Source organism: Petromyzon marinus, unplaced genomic scaffold (genome assembly GCF_048934315.1).
Source record: "Petromyzon marinus isolate PM22_M1 ecotype Great Lakes invasive population unplaced genomic scaffold, UKy_Petmar_22M1.pri1.0 PM_G_Scaffold_2, whole genome shotgun sequence".
NCBI lineage: Eukaryota > Metazoa > Chordata > Hyperoartia > Petromyzontiformes > Petromyzontidae > Petromyzon > Petromyzon marinus.
The window spans coordinates 650,530-677,357 of NW_027422761.1; the positions used below are offsets into that span (position 1 = coordinate 650,530).

Consider the following 26,828-nt stretch of genomic DNA (forward strand, 5'->3'; position numbering starts at 1 on the left):
CACGACCTCCTGCATACCAGGTAAGGTAGTTACCAGATCGCATATTGTACAGGCCATCTTGTCAATCCACTGCTGGAAGAGGGCCTCCCCACACCGTGAGGGTTATATGAGCATACTTCACCACGCTAGCCAGTGCACGGTTGGTTAGGCGGGGGAAGGGGTGGACGGGGCAGTTAAAGATATCTCACTCTTGATTTGATACATCACTCACCGCTCATGTTGGGCATGGCTTGGAACTGAATTCAGGTTGCTGCTGGGTTCATATCGAAGTGCGTTAACCACTGAGCCACAACTCTACGTAGTTAAACAGCGAGGGAAAAAAGTATTTGATCCCCTGCTGACTTTGTACGTTTGCCCACTGACAAAGAAATGATCAGTCTAAAATTTGAATGGTAGGTTTATTTGAACAGTGAGAGACAGAATCCAGAAAAACGCATGTCAAAAATGTTATAAATTGTACTCTTTGGTTCCGTTCGGTAAAAGTCACGTAGGTAAAAAAATAAAATAAAATCACGACGTTTCGGCCACAACACCTTCACTTGCGTTACGCGTTTTTCTCATTCGCGTTAAGCCGAGAGCCGTGGCGTTCAGGGATTCGCGGCGGATCTGCACGTCGCGCGGCTCGCCCCTCGGCGTTGTCGCGGCGGCGGCGCGCCTCCGTCGCTACACGTCGCAGACCGCCGAGCGCGGCGACGACGACGCGACCGCGCGAGAGGAGCCGCGCCGCGCACAATCAGCCCGGGCGCGAACACTTGCGAGACGAACGTTGATACGGCGCCGCCCGTTGCTCGGCTCGTTGATCAGGACGGGGTTAGCGAAGGGACAGCCGTCGTGACTGCTTGGCCGGTTGATTAAGGTTAGGGGGCCAGCGTGGGGATTGGTGCTCGCCGGCTGACGAGGGTTTGCGAACGCGGCCGTCCGTTGCCGTCGCGTACGCCGCCGACTAGCCGCATTTGAATGCTCGCCCTCGGCCGAGCGGGGGCTATACGCACGTGGCCCGGACATCATCCAGCACCGTGTGGAGGCAGCGACGAGGGCTTGTTGGATCGCCATGCACGTGTCGTGAAACTCCCTTCACGTGGACGTCGAGGCGCGCCGTGCCTTTGGGCTCGCCTCGGCAGAAGTTCAGGACGGCCAAATGCGGACTCCCGTCTGTTCGTGCTGCCAGCTATGGCTGCAGGTTTTTGTCGTACGTGTTATGTATATCGTTTATTGTTAAATTTAAAATTACAGTTCCTATGATTACTGTTGTTACATTGTTTTTTATAGCTTTATTTTGGTGATTCAAAAACATATGGTTAATCTAAATTGTCTTATAGTTGTTGTTGTTGTTGGCTTGCACCACATTGTGATTTTTGCACACAGCGTTTTAATAAGTTTTTTTTGTGTGTGGAATATTTCCTGGTTTATTCCAGGATGTTTCTGTTGCGCGTCGTCGCTTTAAGATGTTCTGTGTTCAAATTTTGTTTGTTGCGGTTGCACCCGACTTAAGAGCCGCATGGCTCACAGGGCTATACCTAAATAAATGAAACTTTAAACTTGAAAACTTGTTCCATATGATTGGAAGAGACTTCTACCGGGTGCTCCGGGTTCCTCCCACCTGCAAACACGCGTTGGCTGCCCGATAACACCTCAATGTATAGAGGCCTGGAGAGCTTGGGCAATTGTCGGTATCGTTGAGCTCCCTCCTCCCTCCTTGCCTCTCTCCACGACGAGAGAGCGCGCGGACGCTGAGCGGAGGCGTTGAGTAACAAGTCCACATCATTATTACCTCTATTTACGGGGGGGGGGGGGGGGGTGAGTGCCTTGGGTTGAGGTGGAAGAGGTGGAAGAGGTGAGAGAGCGACCCCCTTCAGCTCAGCTCAATGTTCACCGCGCCCACCGGATCCTTTCCCGCCCCGTGCCACGCGCGATGGGGATGTACACCCCCCCCCCCCCCAGGGTATATTTATTTGCACCGCCAAGTTGCCTACACCCCGAGTGTTTGTTTACATCACGGCGGCGACGTTTACACAAACAACTCTTTACAAAGCGGCACCGGGACCGAGTGGGGGGGCAATGGGGATTGGGGTTCCCGGGCCCCTGGATAGGGCAGAGACACGTGGCGGCGATCGGGCGGCGAGGTGGAAACCTTCTCAACGGATTCGCGCGACTTCGACGAATTAACTCGGCGTCTTGAGAGTCACGTGTCAAACGATGGCCGCCGCGTGTCCACTCCGCCTCGAAGGCGGCACAAGGACCACCAAGCGGAGACGATCGTCGCGCATCAAGCGGCCGCCCACGCGTCGTGGGCACCGCGCGGGTCTCCGCTCAAAAGGCAGGAAACGAAAACGCGACCGGCGAGGAAACCCGATCCTCTCCGCTCCGTCCGATCCCCCTTCTTCGTGGGCCGCGAGCCTCTCCCCCCCCCCCGGACCGCTTCTCCTCGGGAGCCCCCCTCGTCGTCGTGGGCCTGGGTAGAGCCGACCCGACGTCGGGGCGTCGTCGCTCACGCTGTGTGTTCCTGGATGCTGCGCTAAGACCGGAAGAGGTGGAATGCCCTGCGCGACTTGTTAAAGGTCGTGGACAACGCGAGAAGTTTACCGGACGTTTGCGTGCCGGATTCGGCAAAGGTGGTAAAGGTCTTAAGTTCGAATCCTCGTTTCGGCGGTCGACCGAGCCCGATATCCCTCCGGGGGTTGACAAAATGAGCGCCACTCTGCGGGGAAGATCGACAGTGCTTGCCCTGTGGACGGACTCGTCCTCGTAGTGGTAACGTGGAATTCCCACGCTCCGTGGCTCTGCAGGGCTACGAACAACACACGCCTCAACGCTCGCTCGAGAAGCAAATCGCTCCGACCGTGCCTTGCGTTTCGGTTTCCTCGAGCCGTTTGCGGCGTTTCCCATCGTGCGGCAGTTCTGACGCAGCCAGCCGAGATCTCGTGAGAGAGACGTCTTGAGCGGTGGTTGGGGGGGGTGGGGGGCCCCCCACAGAAGCTTCAGGAAGTTCATATTCTTTGGTTCCATCGGTAAAGTAACGTAGATAGAGAAATCAAAATAAAGTGAATACAAATATAATGAGAATAAAAACCACGATGTACCCATCGCAACACGAGCGGTCGTCATCAGGAAGGGGGAGGGGGGGGGGGTGACATCGACCGATCGCGTTGCGTTCGGAACGTCGTCGTTCTTGTTCTCATTATTTTTATTCGCTCCATTTGTTATTTCTCTATCCGCGTGAGTTTAACCGAAAGAACCAAACAGCAGGAACTTCCCGCGGCCGCGGAAGTTTTAAGTCTTCAGGAAGTCGCGGTGAGTAAAGTTAGGAGGGGTGGTGGTGGTGGTGGGGGGTCAGTAGAGCAGGGCCAGGGGGAGCGGAGGGAGGGAAGCAGAGAGGCGGTGATTCAGGGCGCCCAGCCCTCTAGGAGCCGCGCCTGAGGTGGCCGCGCTTGGGTAGCCCCAGGCCTCATCCTCATCATCCATCGCTTGCCACCCGGGATCCATCGCGGGCCACACGGGATCGATCCGCCACACCAACGAGCCCTGCGCTGAACAATGGCTCTGCCTCTGCTAACCCCTCCTGCTGCTGCTGCTCCTCCTGCTGCTGCTGCTCCTCCTGCTGCTGCTGCTCCTGCTGCTGCTCCTGCTGCTGCTGCTGCTCCTGCTGGAGTTTCTGGAGCCGGTACGTGACCTGCAGGAGCCGCCGGTACACCGTGGCCTGCGACTCGGGCGTCTGGTGGCTCGCGGGGTCCTCGAATGACGCGAAAGGATCGGCCGCCGCTTCCGCATCTTCCTCTGCTTTGCGCTCCTCCTCCTCATGCTCCTCCTCCATCTCATGTTCATCTCCCTGCTCTTCTTCTTCTTCTTCCACCCGCTGCTCTTTTTTTTTATCCCGGGGTCTCGTGCGCTGGACGCGGGGACCACCTGACGCGCACGTGGGGACCAGCTGGCCGCTCGGCCGATCGGCTGACACCCCCGACGGTGCGGAGGTTTCAGGGTCCCCGTCTGTGTCCGCCTATTATACAAGCAGCAGCAGCAACAACAACAAACAAATATGAATAAGTTAGTTTTCCCTACGATTCCAGACTTATGGGCCACCCAATGTAGGCCTCACACAGAGTATTTTAAAATGGCACGAGCTTTACTACTACCGGCTTCACCCGGGAGTTGTGGAGTCTTGCCTTGGGATTAATTTAATATTCCCTTTTATTTCACTGACAAAACCTGACAAAAAATTTGATGCTCGCAAGAAATAAAAAAAGCCGAGACAAATAAATTTAACTAAATCGGAATAAAAATTTCGATTTAAAGCTTTTGTAACTGCAGGGATTCATCTTATTGGTTCTTTCGGTAAAGTCACCACTTGGAATGGAAATAAAATAATAAAAATAAAACATAATAAAATAGAATTCTCATGACGTTTCGGCCACAACACAAGTAGAAGAAGGCTACTTGTGTTGTGGCCGAAACGTCGTGAGAATTTCATTTTGTTTTATTTTTATTACTTTATTTCCATTCTACGTGGTGACTTTACCGAAAGAACCAACAAGATAAATCGGACGTCTTTCACTCGAGGAAGTTCAACCTTAACCAGGCGACTCGGGAAGGGACTGTGAGGTGGCGAGCTGAAAATCGTCGCGTTCCCTTAGAAATTCCAGACGGCGTAAGCCGTGCAAATTTCACGACGTCAGAGAGTCAGCGTTGGAGAGGTTTTGCCGCTTCACACAAACGGATGGATCTTCCGCTTTATATTTAAGCGCGAGCTGAAAATAGTCGCGTCGACTTAGAACATCGAGACAGCTTTTGCTCAGGATGCATGGCCTACGCGGAGGGTTGGGGGGAGGAGGGGGATGCGTGACGTCAGCAGGCACTCTGCGTGACGCTGCCGCATGCCGGTGACATCACGGATGCGACATCACCGCTCACTTGCCGTGCACTGTGTGTGAGTGTGTGTGTGGGCTGCTGTGATTTACTTTGTGCTATTTATTATTTTACCAGGTAAGGGCCACCGAGCCATACGGCTCTTATTTCAGACGCGACCTGGCCACAAACGATAGCCCGGTGAAGTGGCTTTTCAAGTGGAAATGTAGAGTGGCCAAATACTCTGAACGCGTGTTCATAAATGCGGAGGGGAAAAAAACCCGGAGGACCCGTAGAAGAACATCCATGCCCACAGGGAGAGAGAGAGAACACGCAAACTCCAAATATGTGGGCGTCCAGGTCAGGATCGAACCCGTGACCTCCTGGCGCTTTGCGTGTACGCTGCGTGGGGGGGTTAATCCCGGGTGAGGCCACTGCCCCGTGTCTCGCGATGTCCCCGTGTCCCCGAGCGCGAAGAGACAACAGAGGCGAGATCCGTAACCGGCAGGAGACGGCGAATATGAATCATCGCGTCTCACCGTTCCTGACGAGGCTCGGCCGCTCCCGGACTCCGTGGAGGGCGAACTGCACCCAGGCACCGTCCCTGTACAGCGCAGACACAGAGACGATGCACACGAGACAAAGGCCCCCCCCACCGTGTAGCCTCAACGGGCCGCTGGGGCATGTGCCGTTAACGACGGCCTAAGAAGGCAGCGACGGCGCTCGTGAGGAGGCGGGCGGCCAACGCCGCGTCCGGCCGCCTTTGTCTCCGTAGCGGCGACGCGCGGACGTTGCGCCGATGCTCGTTTGAGGCTGTGCCGACCTAAAGGGAGGGGCGGCCCCGGACCAGCGCAGATTTGCGCTACCGACGTTGGCCGTGAGCGTTCGTGCGAACCACCGCGCGAACGCTCCCCACGCAACATGGAGGCACGCGCCGTGCGCTGGATCCTGAGCAATGGGGCCACGGTGGATAAGTTTGGGGGTAGTGGGGAGGGTTGGTGTGCCGGGAGGGGGGCGGTGGTGTCCCTTACACAGCAGCTTTCGTTGGCACGGCGGGTTCCCTTCGCGGCACGGGGATGCCCCCCGGGCACTATTGGAGCGCCCCCCCTGGCTGTGACTCCTCCCTCGTGCTGCTGCTGCGAGGGAGAGAGAAGGAGACGGGAGGGAGAGAGAGAGACCCCCACCCCCCCCCAACACGGTTTCGCGAGCACGCCGCTCGTTTTGAGCGGAGCCGGCAACGACGGGGAAGCCGGATGGCCGCTGTCGTTACGGTGGCGCCGATCGAGCCGCAATTAAAATGCACCGCCCGCCATTTCCCAGTAATCACCTCCTTCTCGCTCCACAGGCGCCGGGACCGTGCTCGTCCGAAAGCAGGGCGAATCGCCGATGCCGCGAGCGGACGGCGCCGTTTTGCCGTCAAGCGCCGAGCCGGGGCCGCTCCTGGGGCTCCAATGTCGCGAGGCGAAGCCCGGGGCCGGCTCCGTGTCCGCTGGGCCATACTCCTGGGGGGGCCCTTGCGGAGGCCTGCCAGGCCCCCACTGCATGGGACTTAATCCCAACTGCTGCTGCTGCTGCCACGGGTCCTCAACCCCGAACCAGGGCCTGGGGGGTGAGTGCCCACGATCGTCAAGGAGGAAGCCATCGTCCTCCAAGAGGCTGTGCTCAGTGGCGTCGAGCTGTGAGGGCCTCGGAGTCTTGGGCCCGCGGTCCGAGTTCCGACGGCGCGCGAGCGGCGGCACGAAGTCCGGGCCCAGGGCCTCGTCGGGGGCAAAGTCGGAACTCTCCATGAAGTGACCTGCGCTGGGCCCGTGGGAGAACGGTGAATGTGAGGAGGATCATTGAGGAGACGCAGCCCCTCCTTGACCGCCGCGGGGTGCTGCGCCGCCCGCCGTGGGAAGGGTCACGAAGTCGAAGCCAGCGTGGCAACACAGGTGGGTAAGTAGACGCTCAAACGTCTGTCTGTAGGGATGTTGGGGTGTGCGCTGGGGCGTAATGGGGTGTAGGGGTTGATGGGGCGTTTTGGGTGGCAGCGTGTGGGTGCAAACGGGTGTACAGAGTTCAAGTGTCAAGTTGATTTTGTGTGACCGGGGTGAGACCTCAACAGACCAGGATAACTGATTTGCAAGAGTGACCTGGGTCATGGCAATGACAAAAAGAATAACGTAAGAGTACAGCAAAATGAAGCAAATTGAAGCCAGAAGCAAGACAACTCAATTTAAATCCACTTCCCAATGTGGTATCAAACTTGGTAAACTTATGTCATACTGATGACAATACCATATTCTATCATTAAAAATAAAATAAAAACATTTTTTTAAACATAATTTTTTATATGTTATGTTTCGGCTCGGCTCTAATTGTCCACGCTCAACTGACGTTGGCTGTAAATGACCACGGTCCCCTTACGTCGTGGCGAGCTTCTGGGGCCACATTAGTACGGTGCATTTCATTAAAGCGCGTTTTTTTATAATACTTATTTGACAGGTTTTTGCGTACGTACTCAACGGATGGTCCTCCTAGCGCGCTGCGCTACCAACAACCTGTCGACCCGTGTTCGACTCCCGCTCCTGGCCAACATCAGTGACGATTATCTGAACCGATCCTTGGCCTCCCCCTAGATCGACTCAGCCTCAAATGAGTTACCTGTTGCAATGCGTAAACATTGACACCCACCCCCCTCGTCTTCCGTGCCGGCCTTCACAGGTGCTCGCTAACAGCACTTGCCCCGACAGTCCGTTAATGCTCTACGGAATATATCGTTGCCATCGTGTGCACGTAAAGAGCACCACCAACCACCACCACCCGCCCCACCGTATAACATTTAAACAATTGTTGGGCGTCAACTGCTGTCGCGAGTGGTTATCGCACGGCGCTACGAACCTGACTCACGACGAATACGAGCGCCTCCCCTAGGTCGACTCAGCCTTAAAACGAGTACCTGGTGCGGTGTGTAGACATCGACGCGGGGCGAGAGAGAGAGAGAGGAGAGAGGAGAGAGATGTAGCAGCTGAGCGTGGTGCTGGCCACCCACCGCCTGCCTCTCACGTGCCCCGGGGCGACCTTCACAGCAGCAGCAGCAGCTCGCCGACGGCACTTGGCCCCCCAAAGGTTCAGGTCACGTCGGTTATAAGATCACTTCAGTCTAGATCTGAAGCCAACGTGACTGCAGGGATTCGCAGGCTGTGGTTTTTTTCCGCTAAAGTCAGGTAGTAGGTTTAAAATAAAATAAATTAAAACTAAATTCTAGATTTAAAGCTTTCGTGACTGCAAGGATCCATACTCTTTGGTTCTATTAGAAAACAAAGCGCCTTGACAAAGGAATTAGCATATAATTTAGCATCTGCGGATGTGTATACTTTAACTTAGCTATTTCAATGAGCCATTTCAATACTAAATTCTATGCTAATTCCTTTGTCAAGGCGCTTTGTTTCTTCTCACACAGCTTAAAGGTCGTGATCTGAGCGTGGCTTTTTCACTCCAGCACTGTCCTCCAGACAGTCTCGTCCCTTCACCTGATGAAGGCCGCTTGTGTTGTGGGCGAAACGTCGTGATTTTTTTGTTATTTTATTTTCACCTACGTGGTGACTTTACCCAATAGAACCAAAGAGTAAATTAAAACTAAATTCTACCACGACGTTTCGGGCACAGCCACAACAAGGGTCCTTCACGTTGTCCCCCCCCCTCCCCCACCTGAAGGTCGCTTTGGGTTGCGCCCGAAACGTCGTGATTTAATTTTAGTTTTCTTTTATTTTCTTTATTTTTGTTACCTACGTGACTTCACCGGAAGAAAAAACAAACTAAAGAGTGTTAATCCCTGCCGACACGAAATCTTTCAAATCTATAATCATATCGATTACTTGTCTATTGCTTATCGATCAATACGATGGCTCTGAACTTGCGCGTGCTCCCCGATTCCCCCCCTCGTCTCTAATTCCGAGCGCTCTCCACGCCGCTCTGCGCAGATCTTCGTCGTCGGCGAGAAACTCCCTGGGAGGCAGAAAATAAGTCCACAACGTTCCGGGCACGCACGCAAACAAGCGGCCAATCGCCATCAGGTAGGGGGTCAACCGCAGCAGGAAACAGTCGCTGAAGTGGGCGGTAAGCTGCCTCTTGCTGTGGTTGTGTCCCTCCCCCCCCGCCACCTGAAGGAGGACGCTTGGGGTTGCGCCCGAAACGTCGTTATTTAAATTTTTATTTAAAGCTTTCGTTACTGCAGTAATTCATATTCTTAGCTCTTTTGGTAAAGTCACCACGTTGAAGGGAAACAATAAAATATTTAATTGTTATATATATTTTATTATTTTATTGTTTCCCTTCAACGTGACTTTACCGAAAGAGCTAAGAATATGTCGTTATTTAATTTAAAGTTTTCATTCATTTATTAATTATTTTACCTAGGCGGCGTAAGCGATGTTAACCGTGGCTGCTGCTGCTGTGTCGTGGTGGTGCGAGGTGGCGGCTGCTTGGGGTGGGGTTGGGGTGGGGTGGGGGGAGACTTTCATCCAGCAGTGGGTTGATCATGGCTGATGGTGTCGTCATCGTCGTCGTCGTGATCGTCAAACGATGTCGCCGTGGTGTTTGCCAGCAGACGCATGGAGGAGGAGGAGCAGGAGGATGAGGATGAGGAGGATGAGGAGGAGGAGGTCGCCTCCTCTCTGCGTCATTGCGGCCGTGGCGGCGTGGAGCGGCTTCACCTCAACGTGAAGACGTCGCTCAGTCACACGCGGCGGGGGGGAAACAACAACAACAATAACAACAACAATAACAACAACAACAAAACAACAATAACAACAATAACAACAACAAAACAACAACAACAATAACAACAACAATAACAACAATAACAACAAACAGCAACAACAATACAACAATAATAACAACAATAACAACAACAAACAACAACAACAATACAACAACAATAATAACAACAATAATAACAACAACAACAAACAACAACAACAAAACAACAATAACAACAATAACAACAACAAAACAACAACAACAATAACAACAATAACAACAATAACAACAAACAGCAACAACAATACAACAATAATAACAACAATAACAACAACAAACAACAACAAACAACAACAACAACAATACAACAACAATAATAACAACAATAACAACAACAATAACAACAACAATAACAACAACAATACAACAATAATAACAACAATAACAATAATAACAACAACAAACAACAACAATAATAACAACAATAACAACAACAAAACAACAACAATAACAACAACAATACAACAACAATAACAATAACAACAACAATAACAACAACAATAACAACAATACAACAACAATAATAACAACAATAACAACAACAAAAACAACAATAATAACAATAACAACAACAATAACAACAAAACAACAACAATAACAACAATAACAACAACAAAACAACAATAACAACAATAACAATACAACAACAACAACACAACAATAACAACAACAATAATAACAACAATAACAACAACAATAACAATACAACAACAATAACAACAACAAAAAACAACAACAATAATAACAACAGCAATAACAACAACAAAACAACAACAATAACCACAATAACAACAACAAAACAACAACAACAATAACAACAAAACAACAACAATAACAACAATAACAATACAACAACAATAACAACAATACAACAAAACAACAACAATAACAACAATAACAATACAACAACAATAACAACAATAACAACAATACAACAACAATAATAACAAGAACAATAACAACAATAACAACAACAATAACAACAACAAAACAACAACAATAACAACAATAACAATACAACAACAATAACAACAATACAACAACAATAACAACAATAACAACAATACAACAACAATAACAATACAACAACAATAACAACAACAATAACACCAAAACAACAATAACAACAACAAAACAACAATAACAACAAAACAACAATAACAACAACAATACAACAACAATAATAACAATAACAACAACAATAACAACAACAATAACAAAACAACAACAATAACAACAATAACAATACAACAACAATAACAACAATAACAATACAACAACAATAACAACAACAATACAACAACAATAATAACAACAACAATAACAACAATAATAACAACAATAACAACACCAAAACAACAATAACAACAACAAAACAACAATAACAACAAAACAACAATAACAACCATAACAATACAACAATAACAATACAACAATACAACAACAATAATAACAACAATAATAACAACAATAACACCAAAACAACAATAACAACAACAAAACAACAAAACAATAACAACAAAACAACAATAACAATACAACAATAACAATACAACAACAATAATAACAATAACAACAATAATAACAACAATAACAACACCAAAACAACAATAACAACAACAAAACAACAATAACAACAAAACAACAATAACAACAATAACAATACAACAATAACAATACAACAATACAACAACAATAATAACAATAACAACAATAATAACAACAATAACAACAACAAAACAACAATAACAACAAAACAACAATAACAACAAAACAACAATAACAATACAACAATAACAATACAACAATACAACAACAATAACAACAATAACAACACCAAAACAACAATAACAATAACAACAAAAAACAATAACAACAATAACAATACAACAATAACAATACAACAATACAACAACAATAATAACAACAATACAACAACAATAATAACAACAATACAACAACAATAATAACAAGAACAATAACAACAACAATAACAACAACAAAACAACAACAATACAACAACAATAACAACAATAACAACAATACAACAACAATACAACAACAATAATAACAATAACAACAATAATAACAACAACAATAACAACACCAAAACAACAATAACAACAACAAAACAACAACAAAACAACAATAACAACAAAACAACAATAACAACACAACAATAACAACAACAATACAACAACAATAATAACAATAACAACAACAATAACAACAATAACAACAAAACAATAACAACAATAACAATACAACAACAATAACAACAACAATACAACAACAATAACAATAACAACAATAACAACAACAAAACAACAACAACAATAACAACAACAATAACAACAATAACAACAAACAGCAACAACAATACAACAATAATAACAACAATAACAACAAACAACAACAACAATACAACAACAATAATAACAACAATAATAACAACAATAACAACAACAATAACAACAACAATAACAACAACAATACAACAATAATAACAACAACAACAATAACAACAATAACAATAATAACAACAACAATAACAACAACAAACAACAATAATAACAACAACAATAACAACAACAAAACAACAACAATAACAACAACAATACAACAACAATAACAATAACAACAACAATAACAACAATAACAACAACAATACAACAACAATAATAACAACAACAATAACAACAACAAAAACAACAATAATAACAATAACAACAACAATAACAACAACAACAATAACAACAATAACAACAACAAAACAACAATAACAACAATAACAATACAACAACAACACAACAATAACAACAACAATAATAACAACAATAACAACAACAATAACAATACAACAACAATAACAACAACAAAAAACAACAACAATACTAACAACAGCAATAACAACAACAAAACAACAACAATAACCACAATAACAACAACAAAACAACAACAATAACAACAAAACAACAATAACAACAATAACAATACAACAACAATAACAACAATACAACAAAACAACAACAATAACAATACAACAACAATAACAACAATAACAACAATACAACAACAATAATAACAAGAACAATAACAACAATAACAACAACAATAACAACAACAAAACAACAACAATAACAACAATAACAATACAACAACAATAACAACAATACAACAACAATAACAACAATACAACAACAATACAACAACAATAACAATAACAACAACAATAACAACACCAAAACAACAATAACAACAACAAAACAACAACAAAACAACAATAACAACAAAACAACAATAACAACACAACAATAACAACAACAATACAACAACAATAATAACAATAACAACAACAATAACAACAACAATAACAAAACAACAACAACAATAACAATACAACAACAATAACAACAATAACAACACAACAACAATAACAACAATAACAATACAACAACAATAATAACAACAACAATAACAACAATAATAACACCAAAACAACAATAACAACAACAAAACAACAATAACAACAAAACAACAATAACAACCATAACAATACAACAATAACAATACAACAATACAACAATAATAATAACAACAATAACAACAATAATAACAACAATAACACCAAAACAACAAAACAACAATAACAACAAAACAACAATAACAATACAACAATAACAATACAACAATAATAACAATAACAACAATAATAACAACAATAACAACACCAAAACAACAATAACAACAACAAAACAACAATAACAACAAAACAACAATAACAATAACAATACAACAATAACAATACAACAACAATAATAACAACAATAACAACAATAATAACAACAATAACAACACCAAAACAACAATAACAACAAAACAACAATAACAACAAAACAACAATAACAACAAAACAACAATAACAATACAACAATACAACAACAATAACAACACCAAAACAACAATAACAACAACAAAACAACAATAACAACAAAACAACAATAACAACAATAACAATACAACAATAACAATACAACAATACAACAACAATAATAACAACAATACAACAACAATAATAACAACAATACAACAACAATAATAACAAGAACAACAACAATAACAACAACAAAACAACAACAATACAACAACAATAACAACAATAACAACAATACAACAACAATACAACAACAATAATAACAATAACAACAATAATAACAACAACAATAACAACACCAAAACAACAATAACAACAACAAAACAACAACAAAACAACAATAACAACAAAACAACAATAACAACACAACAATAACAACAACAATACAACAACAATAATAACAATAACAACAACAATAACAACAAAATAATAACAACAATAACAATACAACAACAATAACAACAACAATACAACAACAATAACAACAATACAACAACAATAATAACAACAATAACAACAATAACAACACCAAAACAACAATAACAACAACAAAACAACAATAACAACAAAACAACAATAACAATACAACAATAACAATACAACAATACAACAACAATAATAACAACAATAACAACAATAATAACAACAATAACAACACCAAAACAACAATAACAACAACAAAACAACAAAACAACAATAACAACAAAACAACAATAACAATACAACAATAACAATACAACAACAATAACAACAATAATAACAACAATAACAACACCAAAACAACAATAACAACAAAACAACAATAACAACAATAACAATACAACAATAACAATACAACAATACAACAACAACAACAATAATAACAACAATAACAACACCAAAACAACAATAACAACAAAACAACAATAACAACAAAACAACAATAACAATACAACAATAACAATACAACAATACAACAACAATAACAACAATAATAACAACAATAACAACACCAAAACAACAATAACAACAACAAAACAACAATAACAACAAAACAACAATAACAATACAACAATAACAATACAACAACAATAACAACAATAATAACAATAACAACACCAAAACAACAATAACAACAACAAAACAACAATAACAACAAAACAACAATAACAACAATAACAATACAACAATAACAATACAACAATACAACAACAATAATAACAACTCCCTCAGCAACTCCCTCACTCCTCACCTCGCGTGTCGTCTTCCTCCTCCTCACCTCTTCTCTGCTCTCCTCACCTCTTCTCTCCTCACCTCTTCTCGCCTCTCCTCACCTCTTCTCTCCTCACCTCTTCTCGCCTCTCCTCACCTCTTCTCTCCTCACCTCTTCTCGCCTCTCCTCACCTCTTCTCTCCTCACCTCTGCTCGCCTCTCCTCACCTCTTCTCTCCTCACCTCTTCTCGCTCTCCTCACTCCGCACCTCAACTCGCTGCTTCTCTGCTCCTCACCACCACCAAACTCCCCCTCCCCCACCCGTGGGCACGTGACTGCCCCTCCCCCACCTCACCCGTGGGCACGTGACTGCCCCTCCCCCAATCACGAGACCCGTCCCCTCCCTACACACAAAACGCGGTGACGTCATCTCATATAATTTACACGCGTAACGTCATTTTCAAAACTCCCGCGACGTGACGTCATCGACCGTAAAAACCTCGGTGCCAGCTTGTTGGTTGACGCGTGGTAAGCGTGTGTGTGTGTGAAGAGTGGCAAGGGCGGTGGGACAGCGGTTAGCGCACACTGCGGCGTGTGGGTGACTCCAGTCAGTGTGTGTGTATGGAGCGCGCATATATATATAAAATACCAGCGGTTAGTACCCGGCATTGCCCGGGCGAAAAAAGCAAACACACACATGGACTTACACACAGACATCGACCCACACACATAGAAACACATGGACTTAGACGCACACACACAGATATGGTTAAACCCAAGATGGATTGTTAGCAGGCCAGCCTAAATGTTTCTAACCGGTAAAGATGTTGCATTAGGGGGATTCAAGTTTCGCAAGCGTAGAGAAGGGAGGGAATGATCGTGGGCGAGAAGACGTGGAGCTTCGTGCTGAGCGAGAGACCAGGTAGCTTACACACAGTGTTACGCAGCGGATGAAAAGATAATGCCGCTCGACTGATTCGGAGTGAGACCTCTGGTGTTAAACTGGAGCCGGTCATGAGCACACTGGGCAGGTATGAGAAACTCTGCACTCTCTCCACAACTTGGCCATCAGCAATTGTGAGTTGTGGGGGTGGATTTTCCGATGGTACAAAATACCCAGGCAGGTGCTTAATTTTGGTGGGGCTGCTGGTAAGGCCCCACGTCTTAGTGGCAAGCTCTAGGTTCAGCAGCAGTGCGTCCAATTCCTCTTCTGAGTGAGCATTAATTACCAGATCATCGGCATACATAACGTGGTTGAGCAATAGGGAGCCATCCCTTGACCGCACCCGGGCATCAATCAGCCTCCCATTGTATCTGTACCCAGATGGAAATTCCTCCAGTACAGCTATTGAAGGCTTCACAAACTACGTGGTCAAAATAGATGTAAAAGAATGTGGGAGGCAGAGGACATCCCTGTCGCACCCCAAAGGTGTAGAGGGAATGGCTCTGACTCACAGCCACGTAGTTTGACGTGGGGCCGCTCACCATCATGAAGGTCCTTAAGGATCGTGAGCAGAGAGTCAGGGATTCCGAAAGCACGAAGAGCAACCCTGAGCCCAGGCCTACTGATGGTATCATAGGCGTTGAGCAGGTCAATAAAGCACACACACATGGACTAACACGCACACATGGACTAACACACACACATGGACTAACACGCACACATGGACTAACACACACACATGGACTAACACACACACATGGACTAACACGCACACATGGACCTACAGGCACACAAAGAAATGGACTTACGCTGACTAACATGGAGCCACGCACACACAGCGACAAACACACATGCACATGGACTGACACATATCAAGTCACACACACACATTGACTTACACACACATCGAGTCACACACACATACATAGACTTACAGACACATTGACCTACACACACATCGACTGACAGCCACACATTGACTCACACGTACATAGACTCACACACACAGACATGAACTTACACACATACATATCTACGCACACACACACATGGACTGTCACACATAGACACATTGCCATACACACATCTACTGATACACATAGACTTCCACACAAACATACATGGACTGACACACGCACATAGAGGCACACAAACATTGACTGAGATACACACATGGACGTACGCACACACAAACACACATGTACGTACAGACACACACACACATGGACTCACACGCACACATGGACGAAAAAACACACACATAGAAAGAAATGTACTTACACTGACTGACATGGAGCGACGCACACACACACACATTGACTCACACACACACACATGGCCGCAGACATGCACATCGACGCACACACACACATGGATTTAGACGCAGGCATTATTACTGTGAAAGAAGTAACTTAATTAAAAAAGAGTAGTTTTCTACACACACACACCACGCACACACATTGACTTACGCACACACATACATGGACTTACGCACACACACCACGACGGTATGCACTATGACATTGGTGATAGCGGCTATTACAAAAGCAGTGCATACTAACTGTGGTGGTAGCTGCTATGATAACAGCAGTGCATACTGTGGTGGTACATGGTTTAACAACAGCGGTGCATACTGAATGTGCTGGTACCTGGTATGATTACAGCAGTGCATATTGTGGTGGTACCTGCTTTCCCTGCAGCAGTGCATGCATACCGTTGTGGTAGCTGCTATGATTACAACAGTGCTTACAGTGGTGGTAGCTGCTTTCCCTGCAGCAGTGCATGTATACTATGGTGTAAGCTATGATTACAGCAGGGCAAGCGACAGTGGTGGTACCTGCTATGAGTAGAGTAGTACATGCTGACTCTATAGCAGTATATATCGACTGTACAGTAGTACATGCTAACTCCATAGCAGTATTTATGGACTCTACAATAGTACATGCTGACTCTATAGCAGTATTTATATACTGTACAGGAGTACATGCTGACTGTATATCAATTTATTTAGTGACTCTATAGCACAAAGTACTCACGTGACAGAGTGCCGTGGTGTGGCCGTGAGCTCGACTGAATGTGCATCACTTGTCAGGGTCCGCCCCCCCACCACGCAATTGGCGTCAGTTGGTACGGTCGAGCTCGTGCAGTAAGTAAGGAAATAATTAAAATAAGAATAGCACTAAATCGCTAATTAAACTAATTTAAAGTTGACGACTGGGAAAACAGAATAGCCTATACCAAGCAGGGGGCTTGGGGTGTGCCACCCGGCAATTTTTTTCGGACTTGAACCCCACCATTTGAGAGCCAAATCCCCTGCAAGCGCACGCACGCAGAGACTTTTATATATAAGATTGTTTCCCTTCTACGTGACTTTACCGAAAGAACCAAGAATATAAATGTTTAGATGTTTTTTTTGGAGTTGATTAGACCTCCCATTTATCATTGAACGAATGCGATTTCTTTTCATGTAAATTACAGCTCAGGTTCTGTTGTCGATTCAAACTCAGGGAGCCAGGGCTTGGCCAGGAGATGCGGAGCGCTCGCAGCGGAAAAGTAGTTTTTAAGGACTGCTTTGTGATGACTTCCACGACGTGCATTGAGGCTCTTTTACATAAAATACATAAATGTATATCTTTAACGACACAAACACAAACCCTCTATTATGTAATTAAACCTCAAGGTCAACGCTGACGGAAAGCCACGTGCGGGCACGATGTGCCTGGACAACGCTCCCCCCGCTCACCGCCCATCCCGCCCGTTCGTGCCTTGGCAGGAGAGACGAAAAGGCGGCGAGCTCCCCCGGCGACAAGCGGCACGCGTGCCGGGAGTGCCGCAGGAAGCGCTTCCCCTGGCACTTCCACCTGGCGAGGCACTTCAAGACGCACGCGGCCGAGAAGCCGCACGCGTGCGCCTTGAGTGCGGCAAAGCGGTTCGCGGCCGCCTACCAACTGCACGTACACGCGAGGACGCGCACGGGCGAGACGCCTTACGTGTGACAGGAGTGCGGGAAAGGGTTTACCTATGGCTCTGCCTTGAAGAAGCACGCGAGGACGCACACGGGCAAGAGGCCGAACACGTGCCAGGGGTGCGGGCAAAGGTTCACGCAGGCCTGCACCTTGAAGAGGCACGCTAGGAGGGACGCGGGCGGGAGCCCGTACGTGTGCGCCGAGTGCGACAAAGGGTACACGCAGGCCTGCAACCTGCGCATGCACGCGTGGACTCACACCGGCGAGTGGCCGTACGTGTGCGCCGAGTGCGGGAAAGGGTTCGCTCGGCGTGGCCACCTCCAGTGGCATTCGGTGACCCGTGGGGAGAGCCCAGCCATGGGAGGAGTCTAGGGTATGTTTTTTCCCCCCCGTCGTTTCGTGGCACACGCCGGGACGCGCATCGTGCTTGCGGCATAACGTGGAAACAAAGACGCTTTGAAAACGATGTACAGCATTGTCCTTGACAGCCGATTGGCCTACACCCAGAGACGACAATCCTTCACGGCCCTGTCTCTGCACCGCTGTTAGGAGACCAGAGAACGACGTCTGTACGAGGGCGAACAGTACAAGGGCTGTGCAAATATCAGAGCGTTGATATGGCTCGGGCTGAGCAGTTATACAATGTTGAACACGTAGGCTTTCGCGACCGATACCCATGAGGCTTTTTTGGGTTCAATCACGTAAAAATAAATGGTTTAAACCCACTAGTGTTCCCAAGATATTTCAGTTTTACTCATGAATTGTAAACCTAGGTCTTTTCAAATGTTTATGGTTGCTTTACATGATGACGTGTCACCTGTCCTGTTCATGTACCACTTTAAAACATCAGCAAGAAGGCTATATAAAGGAAATGTTTTGATTTAAAGCTTTTGTGACTGCAGGGATTCATATTCTTGGTTCTTTCGGTAAATTCACGTAGAAGGGAACAATGAAATAATAATAAATATATTAAATATTTTTTATTATAATAAAAATGTATATTTTATATATATTTTCTATATATTTTTTATTAGAATAAAATAAAATATATTATATATTAAAAATATATTTTGAATATTATATATTTTATTATTTTATTTTTCCCCTTCTACGTGACTTTACCGAAAGAACAAAGAATATAAAGGAAATGTATTATGAAATAAAAGGCATAATTTTTTGTATGTAAATATCTTATCTATAAACGTCTCCGCGCACGTGCGCTTGCGAGGGATTTGGCTCTCGAACCGTGGGGTTGACATCGAAAAAAATGTGCCAGCCAGCACGCCCTAAGCCCCACGGTGGGAATAGGCAATTCCTTTTTCATGTCCGACACCTTTAAATTAGTCACAGCGATTTTGTGGGATTTCGCTATATGAATTTATTTACTGCGCGACATTGACCGTAGCAACTCACGCCAATTGCTTGGGAGGGGGGGGGGGCGGTGGACCCCGCCAAGTGTTGCGCGTTCAGTGGAGCTCACAAAGGACATTTTCTTTTACGTGTTTAACATGCACTAAATATACACAACGCTGCGGCTATTTCTTCACAGTCTGATGTCCTCTTTGCCCCCCCCCCCCAACATGATGCGTGCAGTTACTGCTATGAAGTCCTTAGATATTAATATTATTACAGCGCTTACATAGTATTATTGTGGCTCGGGCGGGGGCATGGTGGGGGGGGGGGTGTAGCGGCCCAGTCCCCAGCCTGGCAATGTGTCACCTCCGGCTGGCCAATCTAGGCAAGGCCGTAGCCTCTGCACGGGACAAGGCCTCACCATGGCAATGTAATGTACAATTGTATTGAATCTTTCGCTAAGAACTCAGGTTCATTGTTTACTATTGTAGTGTTGTGTAATTTGGAGACGTCGGACGCATGTCTTGGAGGCAACACTTTTTATTCAACACAATGTCCGGTAGTACAACCCGGCACACTCAGGGCAACGGCCCATCTATTACCCTTGCCTAGGGAGGTACTGCCTCCGGGCTAACTCAGCCGATACGGGACTGCTACTCTAGGTCCTCCGGCTATAAGTGCCTAGGGGAGGCGAATCTAACCCAACCCATCCAGGGTACGGGTTTCAACCACTGACCCGCTCAGACCTGGCCCTTACAAGCACATCGGGCCGGGGGTTCCCAGGATCTCACCACTGAGCCACACAGAGTCCCGGCCCTGACAAGGGCAGCGGGACTAGGGGTCCCAGGGTCCTAGCTGACCAGTCTTCTTGCTTCTGTCTTCAACTGGCCCCGAGCTTGTAGAGAGGTCCGGCTTATATACACCTCCCCACCGCAGGGGCGGGGTCCCGAGGGATCCCAGAACACCCCGCAGCCCCCTCCCCCCGGGAGGGACCCCGGCGGATCCCAGGACACCCAACAGCCCCCTCCTGCTACGGGGCAAGGGATATTGCGACTGCCCCTACTGGACTATGTCAGCCCTTACAGGTAAGTGTACACAGACCGTCGCAACACATAGCCCATACACGCCCCTACACTATTATCAAACAAATAAGTTGCCAAATATTACAATGATAATGTTTGTGTGCAGATAAGAACTTAGGTTCATTGTTTACTATTCCCAAACAAATAAGTTGTCTGATATTACAATAATAATGTTTGTGTGCAGATAATAACTCGGGTTCATTGTTTACTATTATGAAACAAATAAGGTGGCAGATATTACAATAATTTTCTTTGTGTGCAGAAAAATACTTTTTCATTCTTAGGTTGCTACATGTTTCCTTTTTTAGCTGTGTTTTTATGACGCTGAGACCGTGTACTGCCAGTCTGTGATGTGGCTTGCTGCCTGCTGATTAATTCACGCCAGTGCACTGCCACTATTATATACACTGCTAATTTAGCTTTTGCCCATTATGAGTGTATGCCAGTCTATAATCTGTTGCCTGCTTCTTTACCTCACTCAGTGTACTGCCAGCCTTTCATGTCGACTGTATCCTGCTTTTTCAGCTGCTGCCCGTATTGCCAGCTTTTTATGTTGACTGTAGCTATGCTTATATCATTTAGTCCACGTACTGCCACTCTATAATCTAGACTGTAGCCTGCTTCTCAACTTATCTGTGCACACTGATGCTTTTTCATGTACACGTATTTCAGCTGATTTCTTCTATGCATTTCTACTGTTTCGATTGCTCACGTCACACTATTTACTGATACGTAGTACTGCGATGCTCATAGCTGTGCCATCATCGGGGATTGCTGTGCACGTCGATGTGTGTGTGTGATTCGATGTGTGTGTTTGAGTCCATATGTGTGTGCGTGTAGGACCATGCGTGTGTCTGTCTTTTTCTAACGGACAACCCCCGATGTGTGTGTGTGTAGGTCGATGTGTTTGTGTGTGTGTGTCAGTCCAAGGGTGCGTGTCAGTCCATGTGTGTGTATCAGTCGATGTGTGTGTGTGTAGGTCGATGTGTTTGTGTGTGTAGGTCGATGTGTTTGTGTGTGTGTGTCAGTCCAAGGGTGCGTGTCAGTCCATGTGTGTGTATCAGTCGCTGTGTGTGTGTGTAGGTCGATGTGTTTGTGTGTGTGTGTCAGTCCAAGGGTGCGTGTCAGTCCATGTGTGCGTGTATCAGTCGCTGTGTGTATGTTAGTTGATGTGTGTGTGTGTGTTAGTCAATGTGTGTGCATGGCTTCATGTCAGTGTGTAAGTCAATGTGCGTTTGTGTGTCTATGTGTGTCAGTCGATGTGTGTGTGTACGTCCATGTGTATGTGTGTGTCAGTCCATATGTCTCTATGTTTATCCACATGTGTGTGTGTGTAAGTCCATACATCTACTTTAGATACACATGTGTGTGTATCTAAAGTCGATCTCTGTGTGTCAGAGTCCATATGTGTGTAGGGCAATGTGTGTGTCAGTCTATTTACGTGTGTGCGAGTCTATGTGTGTGTGTGTAAATCGATATGTGTGCGTGGGTCCATGTGTGTGTATATACGTCCATGTGTGTGTGTGTCTTACTCGATATGTGTGTGTGTGTAATGACATGTGTTTTTACGTCAATGTATGTGTGAGTTCACCTTTGTCTGTGTGTGAGTCGATGTGTGTGTGTGAGTCGCTATATGTGTGTATGTCGATATGTGTGTGTAACTCCATGTGTGTGTATCTAAAGTGGATGTCTATGTGTGTGTAAGTTCATATGTGTGTGTAAGTCGATGTCTGTCTGTGTGAGTCTATATGTGTATGTGTGTGCGCGTGTAAGTCGATGTGTTTCTACGTGTGTGGGTCGATGTCTGTGTGTAACTTGATGTGTGTGTCTATCTTTTTCGCCCGGGCAACGCCGGGTACTTACCGCTAGTAAGTACATAGTTTAGTCCTTGTTCAGTGTCTACTCGGCGCTTCTTGGCTTGTCTCTTTTATTCATAAAAAAATGGAGCATCTCTTGACACCGTCAAGCAATAGTCTGCAAGCATTGATGGGGCTCCATTGACCCCGATAGCGTTTCTCCATTATTGCAATGTCCTGGGTGAAATCGCTCGCGATGCTCGTTGCTCGCTGCTCCGCAATTCGGTGAGAAAAAATCTAGATGATGAGAGTGCAAAAAGTGTATCTTTAGTGACATGGTGCAAACCAAGGCTTTTGTATGCCTTGAGGTTTTCCACCTACTCCCCTGTAGTTGCCTGCCTTGTTGTTTCCGAGAAAATGTTGCCACTAACTGGAAAGCTTTCCATGCCGTCTTTTCCTTTGCCACGCAGCGCACTGTCAAATGCGTCATCCCGAAAAAGTTCACGAATCTGAGGACCAACAAAGACACCTTCCTTTATCTTAGCTTCACTTTGAGAATTTTTCCACAGCGGTACTTGGAAGTTGCTTGTGTTTTGTCCATGGCTTTGACAAAGTTCTTCATCAGACCCAGCTTGTGGTCTAATGATGGGGGGTGGTGGGTGCGTCAGCAGTTCTCCTGCTGCGTTTGTCTCACCTGAAGACGGTCGCTTGGGTTGCCATTGAAACGTCACGTGATCTATTTATTTTCTACCTACTACGTGACGACTTTGCCGAAAGAACCAAAGGGTATGGATTGCTGCAGTCACGAAAGCTTCAAATGAAGATTGCTGTACTTATAAATGGGTCCATTGCATTTTTTGTTATAATTATTTCTCAAAAAGGTATTTGTACTAAATTGCTGCCAAAAAACTATTTTGAATCCGTGACTCATCAAACGAGGATTCATACTTTCATTCAGATTTAAAGGTTGCTGGACCCAGTTGTATAGTGGAGGTGTTAGTCATGGCATAGCCTGAGTAAGCTGTAAATGTTGGTCTTTTTGTAATCTTCTATAGCGGACAAGTGACAATTTACTATGAAGCATCGTTGTGTCCCAAGATCTTAAAAAAACATGGCAGGCTTCCAATTTCTAGATGAGTCCAAGTAAAGGGCTGTTCAACCGAGCATGGGCAACAATCACATGCTGGTGACCTTGGCAATGGAGAGGAAAATCCCAACGTCTGTGACGGGGGCCATTCTCCATCGGAGAACCACTGTGGATTTCCACCAAAGTCTTACAGTGTTCACCAGCATGTGAACATATTAATAAAATAATTAGAGATACAATTTCAGTGATTAATAACGAAGATCAGGCAATGAAATCGTTCCGTTGTGTAGGCGCCAGGTGAATTATTGTATTGCAGAATCACGAGAGAAAGCGCCGCATTGGGAAGTCCTTTGTCCAGTAGCCGGTTAACCATGGAGCGTGGCTGAAAATTACGGTGAACACATTAGGACAGTGGTTCTTAACCTTGTTGGAGGTACCGAACCCCACCAGTTTCATATGCGCATTCACCGAACCCCTCTTTAGTGAAAAATAAAATGTGATTTTTTTCAAATTCAAGACATAGATATGTTTTTTACTGGTACACAAAATGAGCCGTGCATGAACATTACCTTGTTCAAAGAATAAAACCAACACAATGCATAAACTCACAACAAATTACATACCTGGAAATCAATGTGACTTCTGCTGTTGCCTTTGAGAGATCAGTTCAGATATGCGTGGCTTCACCTTGGCAAGTGCCACTCTCATGTCATTTTCACAGCAAAGTCTGTTCCTTTTCTTCGTTTTTATGTCCAGCATCCTCGAAAAGGATTGCTCACAAAGATATGTTGTAACAAATGGTATAAAAAAAATCCAGGGCTTTCTTAGCAATAACTGGATACTTGTTCATTTGTCGACACCAAAACGTTGAGAGCGTTGTTGTTCTGAAGAGTTGCTGTTGAACCTGGCTCTGCTGAATTTCAATGATTTCGTCGAGGAATTCATCATTGACATCTGCTGTTTCAACAGAAAACGTGAACGGCTGTCTCACCCATGCTGGATATGACTCTCTTGTAGGGAAATATCCGTCGAGAGACTTTGCAAGCTCATCTAAGTGCGTGGCAATTGTTTGCTTCAGTTCCGTGGATACAGAAATATCTCCGATTCCAGACACATCTTCGATCTTACTTGCACAGTCGTCCAGAAGCGGGAAGTTTGCGAAGTTATTGTTCTCTGTTCGTCGTTTCCATAACGGTAGCTTTTTTTGAAAAGCCTTCAGGTGTTCTTCCGCTTCCATGATATTGACTCCACCACCCTGCATCTGCTGATTGAGATGATTGAGAGCTGCGAATATATCAGCCATGTACGCTAAAATGAGAATGAACTCAGGATTTTTGAAGCAATCTGCATGGCAGTGTTGGTGCTCTTGCAAAAACAGGGCTAATTCCACACGCATGGCAAAAACACGATTCAGCACCTGTCCCCGGGATAACCACCGAATATTAGAATGGAGCAGAAGTACCTCAAATTCAGAGCCCATTTCTTTACACAGCTCACTGAAGATGCGGTGCCTCAGAGCACTTTTTCGCACATAGTTCACACATTCCACCACAGTTTTTAATACTTCTGCCATTTTTGGAGGTAAGGTTTTTGTTGCCAACGCATGCCTGTGCAGAATACAATGCGTCACAATGATGTGTGGTGCATCGGCCTTTACTAGCGCACCAAAACCAGACTTTCTTCCCAGCATGACTGGAGCTCCGTCCGTACAAACTGCAGAAACCATATCCCATGAAAGATTGTTGTCTCTGAAGAAGTCATCCACAAGCTTCTTCACATCGGCTGCCTTTGTTGTTGTTGTAAGAGGCTTACAAAATAAAAACTCTTCTTTAATCATGTCATCTTTCACATAGCGTACAAAAACAGCAAGCTGGCTTAGATCAGAAACGTCTGTGGTTTCGTCGAGTTGAAGGCTGAATTTTGCCGGGCTTGAAATCAGATCCGCGACTACTTGAGCCAAGATGTCTTTACTCATGTCTTCTATTCTGTCACTGACGGTGTCATTTGAAAGGGGAATTTAGGATAATTTACCTTCGGCCGCTGTTCCGAGTATCAGATTCGCCATCTTTAATGCAGCTGGTTTCACAAGTGTTTCACCAATTGTGTGTGGCTTGCCCTGCTTTGCGATCAGGTAAGCAACTTCGTACGATGCTGTCAGGATCGGTTTGTTAACAGGTACAAATCCAAGAGCAGGCAGAGTGGCCCTTTCAATCTGGCTCTCTTCACCCTGAATTCAGCAAGTGTTGTGTTCTTGTATTCCCCATCTCCATGCAGCTTCAAGAAGTGTTCCTTTAGTTTTGCCGGTGCAAGACTAGAGTTGCTCAACTTGGCGTTGCAAATCATGCAGATAGGACGCTCACTCCCATCACGTTCCGTGATACATGAGAATCCATGTTGTACATATTCGTCCGACCACTTTCTTCTTTTGCCCGACATAGTTAGTATGGATAAAATATTAAAGAAATCACACGACGTACGACAACAGTCACACGTTGACTACTGAGTACGCACTAAATTCCCCGCAGCGCTGATTGGCCAAGCAGTGTAGCATGATCATCTGCAGCCAGTGATGGCCAAGCGGGCCGTGTGTGTCATCACAAATTTACACAATAATTCAAGTGTGTCCGGACCTCCGTGGCGGGGGCTCTGCCGAACCCCTGAGATCGACTCACCGAACCCCTGGGGTTCGATCGAACCCAGGTTAAGAACCACTGCATTAGGACTTTTATAACGCAGTCACAGACACTAGGTCCCATGGATTTTAATGGCCATTCACTGGCACTGGATGCTAAATGTTTTCGAGTACAGAAGGAACAAGACCTGCTTTCAAATAAGCT

The 26,828-nt window shown here is 45.3% G+C and overlaps 1 protein-coding gene across 3 annotated transcripts; it reads right to left on the reverse strand.

Moving 5' to 3' along the window:
- Positions 1-379: 379 nt before the first annotated feature.
- On the reverse strand, positions 380-15,059 carry LOC142912311 (uncharacterized). Of its 3 annotated transcripts, none has more exons than XM_076060476.1 (5): positions 14,805-15,059; positions 6,167-6,634; positions 5,871-5,975; positions 5,379-5,443; positions 380-3,994 (listed from the first exon to the last, which is right to left on the reverse strand). In XM_076060476.1, exons 2-5 carry the CDS (start codon positions 6,624-6,626, stop codon positions 3,455-3,457), a joined length of 1,170 nt encoding a protein of 389 aa, XP_075916591.1. In that variant the 5' UTR covers positions 6,627-6,634; positions 14,805-15,059; the 3' UTR covers positions 380-3,454. The 3 variants fall into 3 exon arrangements, with proteins under 3 accessions (XP_075916591.1, XP_075916592.1, XP_075916594.1); XM_076060477.1 differs by having other exon boundaries at positions 6,167-6,639; XM_076060479.1 differs by lacking the exon at positions 5,871-5,975.
- Between the last annotated feature and the right edge of the window lie 11,769 nt (positions 15,060-26,828).

Bases quoted from the DNA above. Each gene is read 5' to 3' on its own strand.
- LOC142912311 (XM_076060476.1), bottom strand. From the start codon at position 6,626: ATGGAGAGTTCCGACTTTGCCCCCGACGAGGCCCTGGGCCCGGACTTC. The intron at 5,444-5,870 runs GTAAGGGACACC...TGCGCTGTACAG, and splicing joins GTGCCAACGAAAGCTGCTGT to GGACGGTGCCTGGGTGCAGT. The intron at 3,995-5,378 runs GTGAGACGCGAT...CTTGTATAATAG, and splicing joins GCCGAGCCTCGTCAGGAACG to GCGGACACAGACGGGGACCC.